This window comes from Salmo salar, chromosome 12 (assembly GCF_965601325.2).
Source record: "Salmo salar chromosome 12, fSalSal1, whole genome shotgun sequence".
NCBI classification, from domain to species: domain Eukaryota; kingdom Metazoa; phylum Chordata; class Actinopteri; order Salmoniformes; family Salmonidae; genus Salmo; species Salmo salar.
The window spans coordinates 77,863,696-77,884,643 of NC_138302.1; the positions used below are offsets into that span (position 1 = coordinate 77,863,696).

At 42.6% G+C, this 20,948-nt stretch overlaps 1 protein-coding gene across 6 annotated transcripts in view; it reads right to left on the reverse strand.

Moving 5' to 3' along the window:
* Positions 1-528: 528 nt before the first annotated feature.
* anks1ab (ankyrin repeat and sterile alpha motif domain containing 1Ab) overlaps positions 529-20,948 on the reverse strand; it is a 49,523-nt gene continuing 29,103 nt past the window's right edge. For 2 of the 6 annotated variants that reach the window (XM_082959311.1, XM_045691760.2), the window contains 9 exons: positions 20,792-20,938; positions 20,251-20,367; positions 18,457-18,630; positions 18,002-18,139; positions 17,805-17,876; positions 17,620-17,706; positions 17,289-17,426; positions 16,303-16,485; positions 13,641-14,230 (listed from right to left, as the gene is read on the reverse strand). In XM_082959311.1, coding sequence (XP_082815437.1) covers positions 14,084-14,230; positions 16,303-16,485; positions 17,289-17,426; positions 17,620-17,706; positions 17,805-17,876; positions 18,002-18,139; positions 18,457-18,630; positions 20,251-20,367; positions 20,792-20,938 — 1,203 coding nt within the window. In that variant the 3' untranslated portion in view covers positions 13,641-14,083. Of the gene's footprint in view, positions 8,393-13,640; positions 14,231-16,302; positions 16,486-17,288; positions 17,427-17,619; positions 17,707-17,804; positions 17,877-18,001; positions 18,140-18,456; positions 18,631-20,250; positions 20,368-20,791; positions 20,939-20,948 lie in introns of those variants that run through there. The other 4 variants (XM_082959313.1, XM_014133472.3, XM_045691761.2 and 1 more) reach the window with 4 other exon arrangements.

Below are 20,948 nucleotides of genomic sequence, written 5' to 3' on the forward strand. Positions count from 1 at the left end.
GTTTCAGCATGATAATGCACTGCCCCATGTCGCAAGGATCTGACCACAATTCCTGGAAGCTGAAAATGTCACAGTTCTTCTATGGCCTGCATACTCAGACATGACACCCATTGAGCATGTTTGGGATGCTCTGGATCAACGTGTATGGCAGCGTGTTACAGTTTCCGCCAATATCCAGCAACTTCGCACAGCCATTGAAGAGGAGTGGGACAACATTCCATAGGCCACAATCAACAGCCTAATCAACTCTATGTGAAGGAGATGTGCTGTGCTGCATGAGACAAATGGTGGTTACACTAGATACTGACTTTTTTGTTGTTGTTATCCATGCCCTTTCATTTTTTTAAAGGTGTCTGTAACCAACGGATGCATATCTGTATTCCCAGTCATGTGAAATCCATAGATTAGGGCCTAATGAGTTGGTTTGAATTGACTGATTTCTTTATATGATCTGTAAAATCTTATAAATTGTTGCATTAATATATTTGTTCAGTATATGAAAAAAAAAATGTATGACTTGTGACGACATTTTTTCCCCTCCATTGTTTCAATATGATTTTTATTTCAAACAAGTTCATGAAGAGGAGACAATTCAGTTATCATTTAATTGTTTGGTTTTAGAGTAATGAGAAAAACATGTTCAAAAGGAAAGACTAAGGATTGTGGAGTTTGTTTTTCTTAGTAAGTGAAAGGGAAAGGGTTACCTAAAGTGGTAAGTAACCCTAAGCACAATATACTACTCACAACATAAATGACAAATCAATATACCTACAGTACCAGTCAAAGGTTAGGACACGCCTACTCATTCCAGAGTTATTTGTACTATTTTCTACATTGTAGAATAGTGAAGATATCAAAACTATGAAATAACACACATGGAATCATGTAGTAACCAAAAAAGTGTTAAACAAATCAAAATATATTTTATATTTGAGATTCTTCATAGTAGCCACCCTTTCCCTTTGTGGTATACAGAAGATAGCCCTATTTGGTAAAAGGCGAAGTCCATATTATGGCAAGAACAGCTCAAATAAGCAAAAAAACGATAGTCCATTATTACTTTAAGACATGAAGGTCAGTCAATGCGGGAAATTTCAAAATCTTTGAAATTTCAAGTGCAGTCGCAAAAACCATCAAGCGATATGATGAAACTGGCTGTCATGAAAGGAAGACCCAGATTTACCTCTGCTGCAGAGGATAAGTTCATTAGAGTTACCAACCTCAGAAATTGCAGCCCAAATAAATGCTTCACAGAGTTCAATAAACAGACACATCTCAACATCAACTGTTCAGAGGAGACTGGGTGAATCAGGCCTTCATGGTCGAATTGCTGCAAAGAAACCACTACTAAAGGACACCAATAAGAATAAGTGACTTGCTTGGGCCAAGAAACACAAGCAATGGACATTAGACCAGTGGAAATCTGTCCTTTGATCTGATGAGTCCAAATTTGAGATTTTTGGTTCCAACCGCCATGTCTTTGTGAGACACAGAGTAGGTGAACGGATGATCTCCACTTGTGTGGTTCCCACCGTGAAGCATGGAGGAGGAGGTGTGGGGGTGGTTTGCTGGTGACACTGCCAGTGATTTATTTAGAATTCAAGGCACACTTAACCAGCATGGCTACCACAGCATTCTGCAGTGATATGCCATCCCATCTGGTTTGCGCTTAGTGGGACTATCATTTGTTTTTCAACAGGACAATGACCCAACACACCTCCAGGCTGTGTAAAGGCAATTTGACCAAGAGGGAGAGTGATGGAGTGCTGCATCAGATGACCCTGGCCTCCATAATCACCCGACCTCAACCCAATTGAGATGGTTTGGGATGAGTTGGACCGCAAAGTGAAGGAAAAGCAGCCAACAAGTGCTCAGCATATTTGGGAACTCCTTCAAGACTGTTAGAAAAGCATTCCAGGTGAAGCTGGTTGGGAGAATGCCAAGAGTGTGAAACGCTGTCATCAAGGAAACTTTGTTTGGTTTCTACATGATTCCTTTTCTATTATTTCATAGTTTTGATGTCTTCACTATTATTCTACAATGTGGAAAATAGTAAAAATAAAGAAAAACCTTTGAATGAGTAGGTGTGTCCAAACTTTTGACGGGTACTGTGTACATAAACCATTATACACTGTACATACACTTACATGTCTTATAAAGAACTTCTGAAGTATAAAAGTGTGAGTATAAGGCCATATGATCTTGGTCAATAATATTCTGTAGTAATTTCTAGGGTAAATTATTAGGCTATCACTGCCCTTAACAAATAATTGAGGTGCCACCCAGCCTGATGGAATTCAGCATGCCATCTCATTACAGAGTTAAACATTATTATATTATAATCACACTTTATCAATGGAGGTCTTAGCCTAATGCAGGGATGGGCAACTTGTAGCCCAGGGGAGTCATGCACTCCCAAAATCTGAGGGGGCACAAAGTATGTCGGGGTCGCTGGGAGGTGGAGAATAAGTTGAAGAATTTTGCATTTTTCAAACACCTGAAACAGCTTTTTCCTGCAATCTAGAACCATAAACATGATGCTTAATTCTATGTAAAGCTAAACTAGCTAAGCATACCTCTTGAGCTGTCTGTATCCTCCGGTTCTTACATTAAAAAAATTAAAATATTCTTCTCTGCATCTCTGCTCAAATCTGGGTAAAGGATTGAAAATAAGTCTTATTCAGTACATTTAGGCCTAGATTCAATCAGATCAAGCATTAACCGGCAATAGCAGACGCCCTCATAGCGGACGCTTTGGAGTTGTAATTGCGTTGGAGACATTAAATCGGTGACAGCTGTGCTTGTGATCATTGTCACGAAGGCACACCCGCCCCCACTCGCATTAGAAGTAACTCAAATTGAAAATTAGGATTTATATCATCCTAATCAAGGTGTAGATAACATCTCACATTCCAGTTTTCGAACTTGGAAACATGGCTGCATGGGATTGTTGGCTGCTGGATTTCTCTTAATGTGACTCTGTGTAGCCAATGGCAATGTCCGCTTTAGGTATAATGACAGCTCCACCGCAGTTCCACCTCCGACACCGCCAAAACAACCGCAATGCGGATGTTGGCTAAAGCGGATCTGATTGAATAGAGCTCATAGTTATTGCTTGCTTTTCTAAAATCTCCCAACTTTTCCAGCAGACATTCCAGCTAAGATAGACAAGCCAGCTGCTCTACCTTGATTAATAGCCTCAAATGGCTTCTTGGTAAATAGTTATGAGGTTGGGAGATTAGGCTAGCCAAAGCCAACTTCATGAAGTTGCTAAGTGGCTAGTAGTATTACAGAAAAAAATGACTTAAAAAAAATAAAAAAATTAACAGGACACATCTGAAAGGGCACATGCTCCTGTGCTCCCTATGGGCATGATACCTCTGTTGTGACCCCACCCCCATCAAAGTTGCCCATCCCTGGCCTAGTGCATCAACTGTTCTGAAATTCACTACATACTGTGGTATGTCAGTCTTTGAGGATCATAGCATCTACTGGTGTTCATCCCTTTTTATACTATTTACTTACTGGTAAGTGATTTAAACCTACAATACCATGCTAAGATCTCCCACTAAATACAGATACTGCAGCCTGTAGAAGCTTCCAGTTTTTACAAGTGTAAAGACTTTGTAAGTTACATTTTCTTCCTAATTTAAAATAGTTGTCCCTCCATTGAATAATATATTTCATCCTCTTACTACATCAGTTAGCCATATAAAAATAGTGTTTTTAAAAAATGCATCAGTTTATTTCCATCACATGTTTTGTTCCAAATGTCTTTGCTAGTGAGGGAGTATGACTTTTGCATGCATACATCTATCTCCTCTGCCAGTCCCTGGGCTTGTCTTAGTGACAAAGAGATGCAATTAGCTCTCATAGAATATATTGTCTGGCAGCTACTTCAAACTCCCATGCAAGTAAGATGCCCTAAGACACAATCAAATACCTTAAGAATGAGATGTTCCATTGTACTATTTAATTTCAGGTATATATTGCTTTACATTTTTAAACATTATCACATTATCATTGACAAACTATACTTTGCCCACAAATACATGGGCATAGCATTATTATGCTGGTACAGTAGGTCTAAATTTGATTCACGTACTCTTGTTCTCTCTTCTTGATCCTGGTAGTAACAACATGATAATCTCAAATATACCTGAATCAATAAAAATTGTCATTAATGGCCCATCATTAATTGTCTATATTCTGTATATTACTGTACCTACATGAAGTCAGATGTGGAGGTAAAGACAGTCAGTGTGAGGCCAGGGAGGATATTTGACCTTTCAGACTGACCTTCTCAAGATAGGAGACAGGCCCTGCTTACCCAGTGGACAGACAGCTAGTGTAAGGTTATCATTTCTCTGTTACTTGGTATTCAGGAGAGGTGGTAGAAGGCAGCAGACCTTATCAAACAGTCCCTCATAGACCCGCTGAATGTATCCCTGTTGGTCTCTCTGGCTCTAGTCTACACACACGCAGACGCTCACATTGGCTGCTCCACTTCAACTCATAGCTTGGTGTCCGGAAACTTGAACGCTGGAGTGAGCTACACAAGGAAAACACTGACGTTAAAAAACAGAAGCATGCACAGCCAAATCATGCCACCACAATTGTGTCTGCTTGATATAGCCTCTGCTCTTTAAAAAAGTAAGGCTTTTATATGCACCCAAACCAAAACAGGATAAATGTGTTTTCATGATTTCAACACATAACAGCGAGGAACATAGTGCAAGAGAAATGACAATGCTGGACAATGTAAATGAGATGAGGTGCTATATTTGTGAAACGAAGAAAAAAGTAAAACAAAACAGCAAATTATAAGATAAAACAAAACAGACACTGCTACGTACGTACACCTCAATGGGCCATCAGAGGACCAAACGCAAATACTGCCACATGCATCAGTACAGTAACAGTCGGAACAGGACAGAGTGACGATGAGACACAGCCACAGTACTGCACAGAGACTAGCATGTCTTAACAGTCATTCTCCAGTCAGCCATCCTGTATTAACCAGGTGTTGTTTGGAGAGAGGCTAAACATAACATCTCCTGCAGCAGGGGACACAAAATGCGGACAGCAGCTAGAGACAGAACAAGCCATCTTCCCATGAGGACACAAACACAAGGATTACACAGCACACAGAATAGGTTGAGCAAAACACAAACAGAGAGCCAACAGACACACTACATGACCAAAAGTATATGGACACCTTGTTAAACATCTCTTTCCAAAATCATGGGCATTAATATGGATTTGGTCCCCTCTTTGCTGCTATAACAGCCTCCACTCTTCTGGGAAAGATTTCCACTAGATGTTAGAACATTGCTGTGGGGACAATTCAGCCACAAGAGCATTGGTGAGGTTGGGCACTGATTTTGTCTGATTAGGCCTGGCTCGCAGTCGCTGTTCCAATTCATCCCAAAGGTGTTCGATGGGGTTGAGGTCAGGACTCTGTGCAGTCCAGTCAGGTTCTTCCACACCGACAAACCATTTCTGTATGGACCTCGCTTTGTGAACAGGGGCATTGTCATGCTGAAACAGGAAGGGGCCGTCTATAAAAAACAGCCCCAGACCATTATTCCTCCTCCACCTAACTTGACAATTGGCACTATGCATTTGGGCAGGTAGCGTTCTCCTGGCATCCGCCAAACCCAGATTAGTTTGTCGGACTGCTAGATGGTGAAGCGTGATTCATCACTCCAGAGAACGTGTTTCCACTGCTCCAGAGTCCAATGGCGACAAACTTTACACCACTCCAGCCAACGCTTGGCATTGCGCATGGTGATCTTAGGCTTGTGCGTGGCTGCTCGGCCATGGAAACCCATTTCATGAAGCTCCTGACGAACAGTTATTGTGCTGACGTTGCTTCAATAGGCAGTTTGGAAGTCAGTAGTGAGTGTTGCAACCGAGGACAGACGATTTTTACGTGCTACGCGTTTCAGCACTCGGTGGTCCCGTTCTGTGAGCTTGTGTGGCCTACCACCTCATGGCTGAGCCGTTGTTGCTCCTAGACGTCTCCACTTCACAATAACAACACTTACAGTTGACCGGGGAAGCTCTAGCAGGGCAGAAATTTGACGAACTGACTTGTTGTTGATGGTGCCACATTGAAAGTCACTGACCTCTTTAGTAAGGCCATTCTACTGCCAATGTTTGTCTATGGAGAGTGTGTGGCTGTATGCTAAATTTTATACACCTGTTAGCAACGGGTGTGGCTGAAATAGCTGAATCCACTAATTATAAGGGGTGTCCACATATTTTGTATATATAGTGTAGATAACTAGACCTGCGGTATAAACCCCTGTGAAAGGAAAAACAAGAATGCAGTTTCACAGATATTTTCAACCAAAAACTATTTGCACAATGAAAGCATATCTAATTACATTTTGATCCCTCAAATGTAAAGTTCCATGAGTAAGCCTGAATCTTTGGCACTGTCACTAACTTTTTTGTGACTAATTTGTTTAAACATACTGTACCTCATGCTGAACCTATGTGCCTTGGCATGGATTACAACCCACGTAATCTTGATATGATGCAACATAAGGAGTCCAGCAACACCAATGTGCCTTGCCTCATAAATTGTCTAAAATTAAAACAATGGGAATATTTTGTATCCTTCACCATGAATTGGCAAATTCCTTGGACATACCCAAAACGTGGCCTTCATGACCATGGTGTTTTGGTAATTTCTCATACATTTGCACTTAAATGATTTACTACGCCGATAGATTGTGGTCTTGCTTCCCTTGGTTTCTTTCACTAAATATATTTCAGGATGCCCTGGTCTTTTTAAAAGCATATCTTATTAAAGAAACCAACCATATCCATTTTAAAACAATATTTGTTTTTAAGGGATAGTGCCATGTTTTAACACAGTGTTCTCTGATGAGCCAAACAGTCTCTGATGATTGTCTCTCTTGGTAATAAAATGACTGGTGAGGCACCATGCACACTGTGAAGCTACAGAGCATTATAGACATTATTATCTGGACAAACCTGTACCATTACAACAACTTCATTGCAGCTCAGTCAAAGTGTTCATGTGTTGTCAACTCAAAAGTGCTGTTAGTCTTTTTAACCATGGAAGACGCATGGAGCAGTCAGCAGGTGTGGAGAGTGTGTGATGGTGGCAAGGGATGCTCAGTTGATTACATTTAGATAAACTGATACATGGCCAGATTGAAGTAATTAAGGCTACTGATCTTGGCAGATTGATGACGAAGTTGTCCTCCCATTTGTGTACAAGAAGAGCACACAGGAAATTGAGGTTCAGTTCTTGATCCATTTTAAATGGAAAGAAAATTCCTTGATGATCCATCAATGTATGATAAAAAAAATGCGTAGAAAAAAGTTTTTTTTTTTCTTATAGATTTTTTGTCCTTCATGCATCCCAGGTGATGTGTCTCCTCACAGCGCCTCACAGTGGTAGATGCCTGGCAAGACAGGACAAGCTACAGATAGGGAAAGAAAAATATTGAACTTGCCTTTAGCGAAAAACAAGTGAAATACAAAAATAAACATGGCATTAAAAAGACAAAATTGTTAATCCTTTTGGGAAGGGGATAAACTATTGTTTATGACTGAGGAGGTTGTTTGGGACATGATAATGTTCTTTGTTCCACTCTATATGGGACCAAAACGGTAAGTTGATAATATCACAAGAGTAGTACTCCTTTGGCGTTAGATAAAAATAGGTACTTATGAAGGTTTGTTCTTTTCTTGTTCACATTGGCAGTACAGCCAATGCTTATCATGTTACTATCAGGTAAAAATGCAACAGGTAGCTCAACAGAAAAAAAAGTCATGCTTGTTTTGACTGAAGGGAGTCACTTGGAAAATAATGGCATGACAGGAAGAGAACAAAAATCCACAATGTCTTCAATGATGATAAACCTAATAGGGGGTGGATGCAAATGCAAGTAGTTGGGAGGAGGAGGAGGCAGATCGGTTGAGAGAGCAGGGCCGTTGTAGGTTCAGTTCAGGTCCATCCACAAGTCAAGGGGCTCCATCAGTGGCTGCAGCAGTGTCAGGAGGAGCAGGGGCTGCCAAGGGGTGAGGAAGAGGAGAGAGCTGCAGGGATGTGTGATGTCAGAGCAGGGTGAGGTTTGTGTAGGGCAGGGCAAAGGAGAGGGGGCAGCCCTGAGGAATGCTACCATCACAGTGAGAAGGCACAGGGCTCGTGAGAGAGAGAGAGGGCGGTAGAGGTTAGGGGTCAAACTGGGTGCTAGTGCGAGGTGGGGATGGGGCAGGGGATCCAGTCTCAGAATATGGTGGTCTCGTACTTGGTGCTGACAGGGCGCTTGTTGGAGTCTCTCTGGTTGAAGAGCCAGGTGGTGCTGCCCAGGGACTGCATGTCTGCATCCATCTCCAGAGGGTCAATCTGCCGGGGGAGGGGAGGGGGGATGAGAGTTGCACACTCAAGTCCTCAGCACATGTGCAAGTGGATTAAAGGCACAGTCCAGTGATGCTAGAATCACAGACACCAGGGCTCAATCCACAACATATAGATGTCTGATAACAAAACAGGCTGCTGGAGACCTAACAGACCACACACATTCCCATCTGTCTCTTAGTCTGGGCTTCAAATTAAGTGAAAATGTGAAAACACCGTAAGGATTCAAACATGCGCTCTTAAACAATAGGTTCACCAAGAAAAAAAAGTGTCTCTGTTAACACATGAACAGCCAGAAATCAACACTGATCACTACCAGGATAAACATCATATGTTATAGCTTTTCCTTATAAAAAATGTACTTCAATTAGTAGTCCTGTATGTCTGATTACACTAAATACCACTGATAAACCCCAAATAAAGTACATTGTGGCAATGCAAAACTGAAATATACTACTGTCTTCATATTCAGTTCCAGTCAAAAGTTTGGACAAACCTACTCATTCAAGGGTTTTTCTTTATTTGTACTATTTTCTACATTGTAGAACAATAGTGAATACATCAAAACTATGAAATAGCACATATGGAATCATGTAGTAACCAAAAAAGTGTTAAATCAAAATATATTTTATATTTGAGATTCTTCAAAGTAGCCACCCTTTGCCTTTGCGCACTCTTGGCATTTTCTCAACCAGCTTCATGAGGTAGTCACCTGGAATGCATTTCAATTAACAGGTGTCCCTTGTTAAAAGTTAATTTGTGGAATTTATTTCCTTCTTAATGTGTTTGAGACAATTAGTTGTGTTGTGACAAGGTAGGGGTGGTATACAGAAGAGAGCCCTATTTGGTATAAGACGAAGTCCATATTATGGCAAGAACAGCTCAAGTAAGCGAAGAGAAATGACAGTCCATCATGAATTTAAGACATGAAGGTCAGTCAATCCGGGAAATTTCAAGAACTTTGAAATATTATTCAAGTGCAGTCGCAAAAACCATCAAGCGCTATGATGAAACTGGCTCCCATGAGGACCTTCACAGGAAAGGAAAGGAAGACTCAAGAGTTACCTCTGCTGCAGATGATAAGTTCATTAGAGTTAACTGCACCTCAGATTGCAGCCCAAATAAATGCTTCACAGAGTTCAAGTTTACATTACATTTTATTACATTTAAGTCATTTAGCAGACGCTCTTATCCAGAGCGACTTACAAATTGGTGCATTCACCTTATGATATCCAGTGGAACAACCACTTTACAATAGTGCATCTAAATCTTTTAAGGGGGGGGGGGGGGTTAGAAGGATTACTTTATCCTATCCTAGGTATTCCTTAAAGAGGTGGGGTTTCAGGTGTCTCCGGAAGGTGGTGATTGACTCCGCTGTCCTGGCGTCGTGAGGGAGCTTGTTCCACCATTGGGGTGCCAGAGCAGCGAACAGTTTTGACTGGGCTGAGCGGGAACTGTGCTTCCTCAGAGGTAGGGAGGCCAGCAGGCCAGAGGTGGATGAACGCAGTGCCCTTGTTTGGGTGTAGGGCCTGATCAGAGCCTGAAGGTATGGAGGTGCCGTTCCCTTCACAGCTCCGTAGGCAATCACCATGGTCTTGTAGCGGATGCGAGCTTCAACTGGAAGCCAGTGGAGAGAGCGGAGGAGTGGGGTGACGTGAGAGAACTTGGGAAGGTTGAACACCAGACGGGCTGCGGCGTTCTGGATGAGTTGTAGGGGTTTAATGGCACAGGCAGGGAGCCCAGCCAACAGCGAGTTGCAGTAATCCAGACGGGAGATGACAAGTGCCTGGATTAGGACCTGTGTGAGGCAGGGTCGTACTCTGCGAATGTTGTAGAGCATGAACCTACAGGATCGGGTCACCGCCTTGATGTTAGTGGAGAACGACAGGGTGTTGTCCAGGATCACGCCAAGGTTCTTAGCACTCTGGGAGGAGGACACAAGGGAGTTGTCAACCGTGATGGCGAGATCATGGAACGGGCAGTCCTTCCCCGGGAGGAAAAGCAGCTCCGTCTTGCCGAGGTTCAGCTTGAGGTGGTGATCCGTCATCCACACTGATATGTCTGACAGACATGCAGAGATGCGATTCGCCGCCTGGTTATCAGAAGTGGGAAAGGAGAAGATTAATTGTGTGTCGTCTGCATAGCAATGATAGGAGAGACCATGTGAGGACATGACAGAGCCAAGTGACTTGGTGTATAGCGAGAATAGGAGAGGGCCTAGAACAGAGCCCTGGGGGACACCAGTGGTGAGAGCGCATGGTGCGGAGACAGATTCTCGCCACGCCACCTGGTAGGAGCGACCTGTCAGGTAGGACGCAATCCAAGCGTGGGCCGCGCCGGAGATGCCCAACTCGGAGAGGGTGGAGAGGAGGATCTGATGGTTCACAGTATCAAAGGCAGCAGATAGGTCTAGAAGGATGAGAGCAGAGGAGAGAGAGTTAGCTTTAGCAGTGCGGAGAGCCTCCGTGACACAGAGAAGAGCAGTCTCAGTTGAATGCCCAGTCTTGAAACCTGACTGATTAGGATCAAGAAGGTCATTCTGAGAGAGATAGCAGGAGAGCTGGCCAAGGACGGCACGTTCAAGAGTTTTGGAGAGAAAAGAAAGAAGGGATACTGGTCTGTAGTTGTTGACATCGGAGGGATCGAGTGTAGGTTTTTTCAGAAGGTGGTGCAACTCTCGCTCTCTTGAAGACGGAAGGGACGTAGCCAGCGGTCAAGGATGAGTTGATGAGCGAGGTGAGGTAGGGGAGAAGGTCTCCGGAAATGGTCTGGAGAAGAGAGGAGGGGATAGGGTCAAGTGGGCAGGTTGTTGGGCGGCCGGCCGTCACAAGACGCGAGATTTCATCTGGAGAGAGAGGGGAGAAAGAGGTCAAAGCACAGGGTAGGGCAGTGTGAGCAGGACCAGCGGTGTCGTTTGACTTAGCAAACTAGGATCGGATATCGTCAACCTTCTTTTCAAAATGGTTGACGAAGTCATCCGCAGAGAGGATTAGAGGCAGGGGTTAGAGGGTTAGAGGCAGATGCTTGGAATTTAGAGTGGTAGAAAGTGGCTTTAGCAGCAGAGACAGAAGAGGAGAATGTAGAGAGGAGGGAGTGAAAGGATGCCAGGTCCGCAGGGAGGCGAGTTTTCCTCCATTTCCGCTCGGCTGCCCGGAGCCCTGTTCTGTGAGCTCGTAGTGAGTTGTCGAGCCACGGAGCAGGAGGGGAGGACCGAGCCGGCCTGGAGGATAGGGGACAGAGAAAACAAAGGATGCAGAAAGGGAGGAGAGGAGGGTTGAGGAGGCAGAATCAGGAGATAGGTTGGAGAAGGTTTGAGCAGAGGGAAGAGATGATAGGATGGAAGAGGAGAGAGTAGCGGGAGAGAGAGAGCGAAGGTTGGGACGGCGCAATACCATCCGAGTAGGGGCAGAGTGAGAAGTGTTGGATGAGAGCAAGAGGGAAAAGGATACAAGGTAGTGGTCGGAGATTTGGAGGGGAGTTGCAATGAGATTAGTGGAAGAACAGCATCTAGTAAAGATGAGGTCAAGCGTATTGCCTGCCTTGTGAGTAGGGGGGGAAGGTGAGAGGGTGAGGTCAAAAGAGGAGAGGAGTGGAAAGAAGGAGGCAGAGAGGAATGAGTCAAAGGTAGACGTGGGGAGGTTAAAGTCACCCAGAACTGTGAGAGATGAGCCATCTTCAGGAAAGGAACTTATCAAGGCGTCAAGCTCATTGATGAACTCTCCAAGGGAACCTGGAGGGCGATAAATGATAAGGATGTTAAGCTTGAAAGGGCTGGTAACTGTGACAGCATGGAATTCAAATGAGGAGATAGACAGATGGGTCAGGGGAGAAAGAGAGAATGTCCACTTGGGAGAGATGAGGATTCCAGTGCCACCACCCCGCTGGCTCGATGCTCTAGGGGTATGCGAGAACACGTGGGCAGACGAAGAGAGAGCAGTAGGAGTAGCAGTGTTATCTGTGGTAATCCATGTTTCCGTCAGCGCCAGGAAGTCTAGGGACTGGAGGGTAGCATAGGCTGAGATGAACTCAGCCTTGTTGGCTGCAGACCGGCAGTTCCAGAGGCTGCCGGAGACCTGGAACTCCACGTGGGTCGTGCGCGCTGGGACCACCAGGTTAGAGTGGCAGCGGCCACGCGGTGTGAAGCGTTTGTATGGCCTGTGCAGAGGGGAGAGAACAGGGATAGACAGACACATAGTTGACAAGCTACAGAAGTGTTGCTTCTTGTATTATTGTCTCTTGTGTCTTTAGAGAACTGTTTGACTTTGATATCCTTTTTCTTCTGTCCTGATTTTCTCTTTCTTTTCTTCTGTTAACTAGATATTCTTTGTTGTTCTTCGTTAGCTAGCTAGCTTCTTCCAAAAGAGTCCCTAGCAACTGCTTAGCAACTGGTAAACAATTCAGCTAGATAAGATAACTACAATTTTATGAAAAATACTTATTTTTCAAAAGCCTATCTTCTTTGTTTGTTGCTTGTTTTTTCTCCTCTTCAGTCTTGCAGTTTTCTTTTGCTTTTTTCCGATGTACTTCACTCTAAAAACCATGTAAATTTCAATATTTGTAGGAGCTCATTTTTCAGCTGCTGCTGCTCAAATTGGAGTTCAAGTAACAGACACATCTCAACATCAATTGTTTAGAGGAGACTGTGTGAATCAGGCATTCATGGTTGAATTGATGCAAAGAAACCATTACTAAAGGACACCAATAAGAAGAAGATACTTTCTTCGGCCAAGAAACACTAGCAATGGACATTAGACCGGTGGAAATCTGTCCTCTGGTCTGATAAGTCCAAATTTGAGATTTTTGGATCCAACCGTCGTGCCTTTGTGAGACGCGGAGTAGGTGAACGGATGATCTCTGCATGTGTGGTTTGCACCTTGAAGCATGGAGGAGGAGGTGTGATGGTATGGGGGTGCTTTGCTGATGACACACTTAACCAGCATGGCTACCACAGCATTCTGCAGCGATACGCCATCCCATCTGGTTTGCGCTGTTGGAAAAGCATTCCAGGTGAATCTGGTTGAGAGAATGCCAAGAGTGTGCAAAGCTGTCATCAAGGCAAAGGGTGGCTACCTTGAAGAATTAAAAAAATATATATATTTTGATTTGTTTAACACTTTTTGGGTTACTACATGATTCCATATGTGTTATTTGATTGTTCTGATGTCTTCACTATTATTTTCCAATGTAGAAAACAGTAAAAATTATGAAAAAACCCTTTAATGAGTGGGCTTGTCAAAACTTTTGACTGGTACTGTATATAAATTATAGCTGTCCAATATCAGATTCATCTGAATCCAAAAGCTGAGTAATATTGCAGGATTAAGACTAAATAGGCCACCTCAAGCATCTTGCTATTTGTACTTATCATACAGCTATGCAATTAAAACACTAGATCATTAGCAGCACAACTGTTAAGCCATAAATCATTTGTAGCTGGTTAAGTCAAAGCTAAGCTATAGCCTAATTATCCTCAGGAAACAATTCATGAGAAAGGACTGCTTATCTTAAAAAAGCTCAAATGGAATGACTATGAGAAAATAGAGAATGTGACAGAAATTCAGTGTAGGCTAAGTCAAATGAAAAGGGCAAATATTCTGTAGCTACATGAAGTGCCTGGAAAAAAACAAAAGATGGACATGGAATGACAAGAGAGAGAGAGTTAGAGGTATGTCAGGTAGGTTAGCAGATGGATGATGAAGGACAGCGGAAAGGAGGAGAGAGCAGGACCTGGACTCCAGGGCTAACAGAGTGCAACGGGAGGAAGGAGGGGCGGTGGGTAGTACACGTGTGACAGTAACAGCAGCGGCATTCTAGCGGAGGGGCACCCTGGGAAACAAGAGGATCAAGAAGAGAAGAGCAAAGAAATGTTAAACAGGGAAATAGAAGGATAGAGCATGTATAGTGGCACTGAACTGACCATAGCGGTGCAAGATATCCTGTAAAGATTGAATCATCTAGGTTGTTTATCACATCCTATTTGGTGTAGACAAATAATGTTAAGATTGAACTCTGAAACATTGTTTTATACTGGACAGCAGCTGGCATAGCAGGGCTTTATCTCATCTGCCAACTAGACTGGACTGTACTAGCCAGGTTCCCTTCAGTATCTAGGCATAGCCAGTACAGTACAGGGTACACAGTGCAGTGTTTAGGAGTAGTGAACTACATATAGTTCAACTAGTAATTTAACCCCATTTTGCAGTAGATTGGTGGTAGTTAAACTAAATTGAAATATTGGTAGTGTTTCAGTAGTTAATTACATTTTTGTCATGTAGCGGTGTAGCTAACTACTGGAACTACTCACTACTTTTCTTGCTAAAATAAAATGTTCTCACTTAAAATAAAATATTCTTACTTGAAACATAGTTTGAGTTTAATAGGCTAAATTACACATTCTGTTAACATCTGAGCTGTTCTTTTAATTTGTAGTCTATGACATTTCAGATGTAGATATGATAATGTATCACAAAGCAGTTTGGATGTAGTCAACTACTGTTTCAAAGTTACTTTAGTTAAGTAAATTAATTAGCTTTAGTGCAGCTCAACTTTTTCCAATGTGAAGTAATTGGTACCAAGGTCAATTATATTTTCAGAGTAGCTTCCCCAACACTGACAGTATTCAGCTGCACAGTGATTTATGCCATAATGTACATGGGACAAAAACAGTGCACCTGGCAAGAATGAAATCACGTCGGAAAAAAGGAAAGGTCATCTCACAATTGTGAAATCATTGTCTACGTTAACAGCTGCAAATTTTGTTCTCGTGTTTAAGATGTTCCTAAAATTCCACTGCCTAAAACTCGATCATAAATACCACTAACTTGTGCATTATGCTGCTTACTGATTACCTCATATATTATACCTAATGTATTATACCTCAAATGTTATACCTCATATATTATACCTAATATTTTATACCTCATATATTATACCCAGGGGTGCAACTTTGGTTTTAGAAGTGGGGGGGGACATAATGTAGTTGCTTTTTTGTTCGTTTTTTTATCCAGTCGGATAAACACTCTAAACACCCTACCCAACCACTCGGAAGAGTCCGTATTGTCCTAAAACACACCATTGCCTTGTTTTGTATCACATTCCAATGATAAAACTGGGTGGGACAAAAATGCAATTTCAGAATGTGGGGGGGACATTTCTCCCCCGTCCCCAGTGAAAGTTGCGCCCCTGATTATACCTTATATATACCTATATCTTATACCTCATATATTATACCTCATATATTGAACCTCATAATATATTCTGTTTGTAGTAGATAATAAAGCACAGTGATTTGTGTGGATGCATAAACATGTTGAGCAGTGTGCATACATGGTCCAGACAATGCAGCTTTATCAGGTGACAGTGATCACTGAGTGTTCATTATTCTGGGGCCTGAAAGGTTAATACATCCATACATGGCCTGAGGCATACGTAAACATTTACGTAACACTCTCAATCAATATACATGGAAACAGAGGAGGGGCCTGGCGACCAGCAGAGAGACACAGCTCCCCCTCTCTCTCTTTACTCCCATAGGAAATTAAATCCTGCCTGTAAGCAACAAAAAAAATAAGACTATTCATTCATCATGGTTCTTATATTGTATGGCTGCAGGAAAATCTACTCCGATCTGAGTGACTCAGAGTTGGGGAGATGAGATTGGTAGCAAAATAATGACTCATCCCTTTCATCGCTCTACAGGTCTTCCTTTGTGTGTAACAGGGTGATCAGTGGTTTAAACTCCGAAGGAACACTCTGTGAGTCATCTGATCATGCATATTTCTGCATACACATCTACACATACATACTGAATATACAGATGTATGTATATACACATAATGCACGTACAGAAACACATGTTGTGCTACGAGTGAGATTTGTGTTCAGTGTGTGGTACTCACAGTTGATCTCCTCATGCTGCTCCATTGCTGTGATGTGGGCCGGCTGGATTTGGTCTCAATGACCTCTGACCCCAGAGATGGTGGGGGGACTGGGACATACTGCCTGGCTTTGGTCTGGAGAGCCAGCTGATAGGCCACCTCAAAGGCCTGACCCAGCGTCAGGATGATCTCATAGGTCTGGGTCTGTACCGAGGGAGGGAGTAAAGAATGAACAGACGGTTGCAGTAGTGACTGACAGCTACTTTGAATGAGGCACTCTGAATGAGGTAGTAATTACAATAAATCTGCATTTTTGTCATTGAGATGCCATTCATAGCAGGAGCACTATGTTAATCAAGGATGCAATTAGACAATCGAGATGTAGCTTTGTATCGTGTGCCAGGCCTTTTTGAAACATGGTTTTAAAAGAGACTAATCAAGATATGAAGTTATTTGCATGACAGCAGGTGCATTACTTTAATCAAGACATTAAGGCAATTTAATTAATCAAGATATGAAGTTGCATGCAGTTTTGTCAGCAGGTTGCCAAATTCCAATAAACCTTTTCCTATCAAACTTTTTATGATATTATATGGCATTTATAGTTCAATTAATAATAGTCAGAGTACTTTAGAAAGATTTTAAGGTGGGAAATGGGTGATTGTATTTTGGCATACATATGTAGAATCTTAATTTGAGCCAGTTTGTTACAGCAGGAAAATAATCCTGCAGCAACAGAAAATGTGAATTATTATGTGGATTATTATAATTAATGGAAAGTTTTTTGTAGGGGTTGATACATTTTACATTAGAGCAACTCAAGTCTGACATTTTAAAGTGGAAATTACAAAAGTTATAAGCATTTTAAAACCTTCCTGCTGTGCAGGACAATTCTCAACAACAAAAAAGTGATCAAATTAAGATCCTACATCTGTAGTCTTATGGAGTGATAATAATGTATGGAGTAATTGAAGGGTTTGGGGTGATGTCATCATCCTGTTCCTCACCACTTCCACAGTGCTGAAGACATGGCAGAAGTGGTGGCCACTTTTATTGTCCTTGGTGATGTAGGCGAAGGTGCAGAGTTCCTCAGGGTCCTGGGCCGCACAGGAGATGTTCCTGATCTCATGCTCGGCTACAATGTTCTGGTGAGAGGACAGAAGAACAGGATGGAACTGAGCAGCAACAGGAACAACAACATCGACTAGAAACAACAGACTTCATCGGCACCAACAGTGCAAATCTTTATTTTAGGGGTATCAGTATGAGAGAGCGAAGTAGGGAAATGATGCTGCTGACATCATCATGCATCTCTCATTGCCTGCAGGCTCCCAGTACCTTAGTGGCTGCGTCGATAAACTTGACCCCTTTATAGGTGATGGAAAGGATGACAACAGGACCCTTTCTTGAATGGTCCTTCGACTTCTAGAAGTAGAAAGAAAATGGCAAGATGTTCCATATCAATATGGAGTGCTAGAAAAGAGTGATTGAATATTGATCTGCAGTACGATGACATCACGTACCCTAATTTTGGCACAAGCTTCTTGAGTTGACTCAATACCCCGTAGATCCCTGATAATCATTGATCCTAAATACTGGAAAAGAAGTAACAAAAAAGGTTATCATCTCTGAACTATCAATTTCTGATACATCAAGCAATAATCAATATTGGATAGCTGAAAGTGTCGGTGACTTCTCTTCAGCGGGCATAATGACTTACACTGGCCTCATACCCACAGGACTCTAAGATGAGTTTCTCAGGCTGGTGATGCCAAGCGGACACTGTAGCGTATGTGGCAGACTGGCTAGGCGGCCGAAGGGTCAAACGGGGTTCCCTATGTCTGTCACTCTGTCTGTCCTAGAAAGACACATACAGTAGAGATAGATTGATTCTGTAGTGTACAGGGATGCTTATGGCATAACATTTTGTCACAAAAGTTTACTGGATAATAAAACTACAAAGATGCTGTAACACTTTGACTGATAAATATATATTTAATAGAAGCATAGAATGACCCAATAATCTGTTAAACACATAACAGCTTCTGTTTCAGATCACCCGAGCAGCAGCTTCCTCTCTTTATGACATGATTATCCCAAGCATACCACAGAGACACATATTTCAGTCACTTTATGAGCTACAGGTAAAGACAGCATTTTGGCAGGAGAACTAACGTGAGAGCGTGGTCTCTCGCTGTAGGAGCGCAGGGACACACTGCAGTCCTGGTCCATGGCTCTCCTCCTCCTGCCTGCCTCTCCCAGGGGCAGGAGCATGTCCATGGAGCGACTGGTGGACGGGTCCATCTGACTCAGAGCAGAGGTCCCTGTCTGGGACAACAAGTCCTGAAACTGACACATACAGATTGATTGATCAGATTGATGACGTGGGCGTGAAAGATTTAACCTGTTTGGGCTAGGGGGCAGTATTGAGAATTTTGGAAAAAATATGTGCCCATTTTTAACTGCCTCCTACACCAACTCAGAAGCTAGAATATGCATATTATTGTTCAGGTTTGGATAGAAAACACCCTAAAGTTTCTAAAACTGTTTGAATGGTGTCTGTGAGTATAACAGAACTCCTATGGCAGGCAAAAACCTGACAAGGTTTCATGCAGGAAGTGGCCTGTCTGACAAGGAGTCGTGTGTCTTGCATCTGTTTATTGAAGAGTAAGGATCTTAGCTGTAACGTGACAATTCCCAGGGCTCCAATAGGCTCTCAGAACCCGGGAAAAACCTGAACGATGACGAGGCAGCCTCTGGCTGAAACAGATTATCGCCTTATCCAAGTGGCCGATCAGAGGACCATTGAATGAGGCGCGTGCACGATTCGCCCCCGTGGAGAAATTTCATTCGGCTGTTTAGCTTATTGCAGATTCCCGGTCGGAATATTATCGCTTTTCTACGAGATAAATGGCATAAAAATTGGTTTTAAACAGCGGTTGACATGCTTCGAAGTACGGTAATGGAATATTTAGACATTTTTTGTCACGCCATGCGCCATGCGCGCAACCGTTATTTACCATTCGTATAGTGTCTAGAACGCACAAACAAAACAGAGGATATTTGGATATAACGATGGATTATTTGGGACCAAACCTACATTTGTTATTGAAGTAGAAGTCCTGGGAGTGCATTCTGACGAAGAACAGGAAAGGTAAGAACATTTTTCTTATAGGAAATAGGATTTTGGTGAAGGCTAATCTTGCCGGGTGTCTAAATAGCTAGCCGTGATGGCTGGGCTATGTACTTAGAATATTGCAAAATGTGCTTAATCCGAAAAGCTATTTTAAAATCGGACATATCAAGTGCATAGAGGAGTAATGTATCTATAATTCTTAAAATAATTGTTATGCTTTTTGTGAACGTTTATCGTGAGTAATTTAGCAAACTGTTAGTAAATTCCCCGGAAGTTTGCGGGGGGTATGCTTTTTCTGAACGTCACATGCTAATGTAAAAAGCTGTTTTTTGATATAAATATGAACTTGATTGAACAGACATGCATGTATTGTATAACATAATGTCCTAGGTGTGTCATCTGATGAAGATCATAAAAGGTTAGTGCTGCATTTAGCTGTGGTTTGGGTTTTTGTGACATTATATGCTAGCTTGAAAAATGGGTGTCTGATTATTTCTGGCTGGGCACTCTCCTGACATAATCTAATGTTTTGTTTTCGTTGTAAAGCCTTTTTGAAATCGGACAGTGTGGTTAGATTAAGGAGAGTCTTGTCTTTAAATAGCTGTAAAATAGTCATATGTTTGAGAAATTGAAGTAATAGTATTTCAAACGATTCAAAAATCGCGCCACTGAATTCAGGTGGCTGTTACGTAGGTGGGACGAATTCGTCCCGCCTTGCCCATAGAGGTTAAAACAAAATAGTGACTCAATACATATTTCAATTAGGTATTAGAATGTTATGTAGTGTCATACAGGTGGAATTATTGTTAAAATGTGACAAGGCTCTAACTAACCCTGATCTGTGAGAGACGGTGAGAGATCTGTGATTTGGTCGGGGCCTCCTCATAGGGCCGCTCTGCCAGAGACGCTATGATCCTCTTCCTGTGGCCCAGAACGCCGATTTTCAACACCTACAGAGACCGGCACAGATGGGACACAATGGTGACTAGACTGTACTAAGGGCTGTGTGCATATGAACACTAATACTGACAAAAACAAATATGAATGGAAATACACCACATAAGGTTGGTGGCGCCATAATTGGGGAGGACGGGCTCGTGGTAATGGCTGGAGTGGAATTAGTGGAATGGTATCAAATACATGGTGTCCATGTGTTTAATGCCATTCCATTTACGTTCCAGCCATTATTATGAGCCGTCCTCCCCTCAGCAGCCTCCAATGAAATACATAGTTGGACACCCATGCCGGCACACAACAGGCAGACAGAATGGACTCCTCAATTATTCAGCTCAAATCTGTTTTGCCTTAAGCTCAGTACAGCACTGTCTCCTCCCTGAGGCACTCTATAATTCACTAACAAAACAGTGGCCTCACGTTGACAATCTCCAACTCCCATAGGTTCTTCACACAATCCAAGGTACGGTAGCCGCTAGACAGGAAGTTAGGCAGGTACTCCTGCAGACCTAGCACATCCAACCAGGTGGAGAGAGAGGTGCTGCCATCACACCCCAGGGCCTTCACCTACAGACAG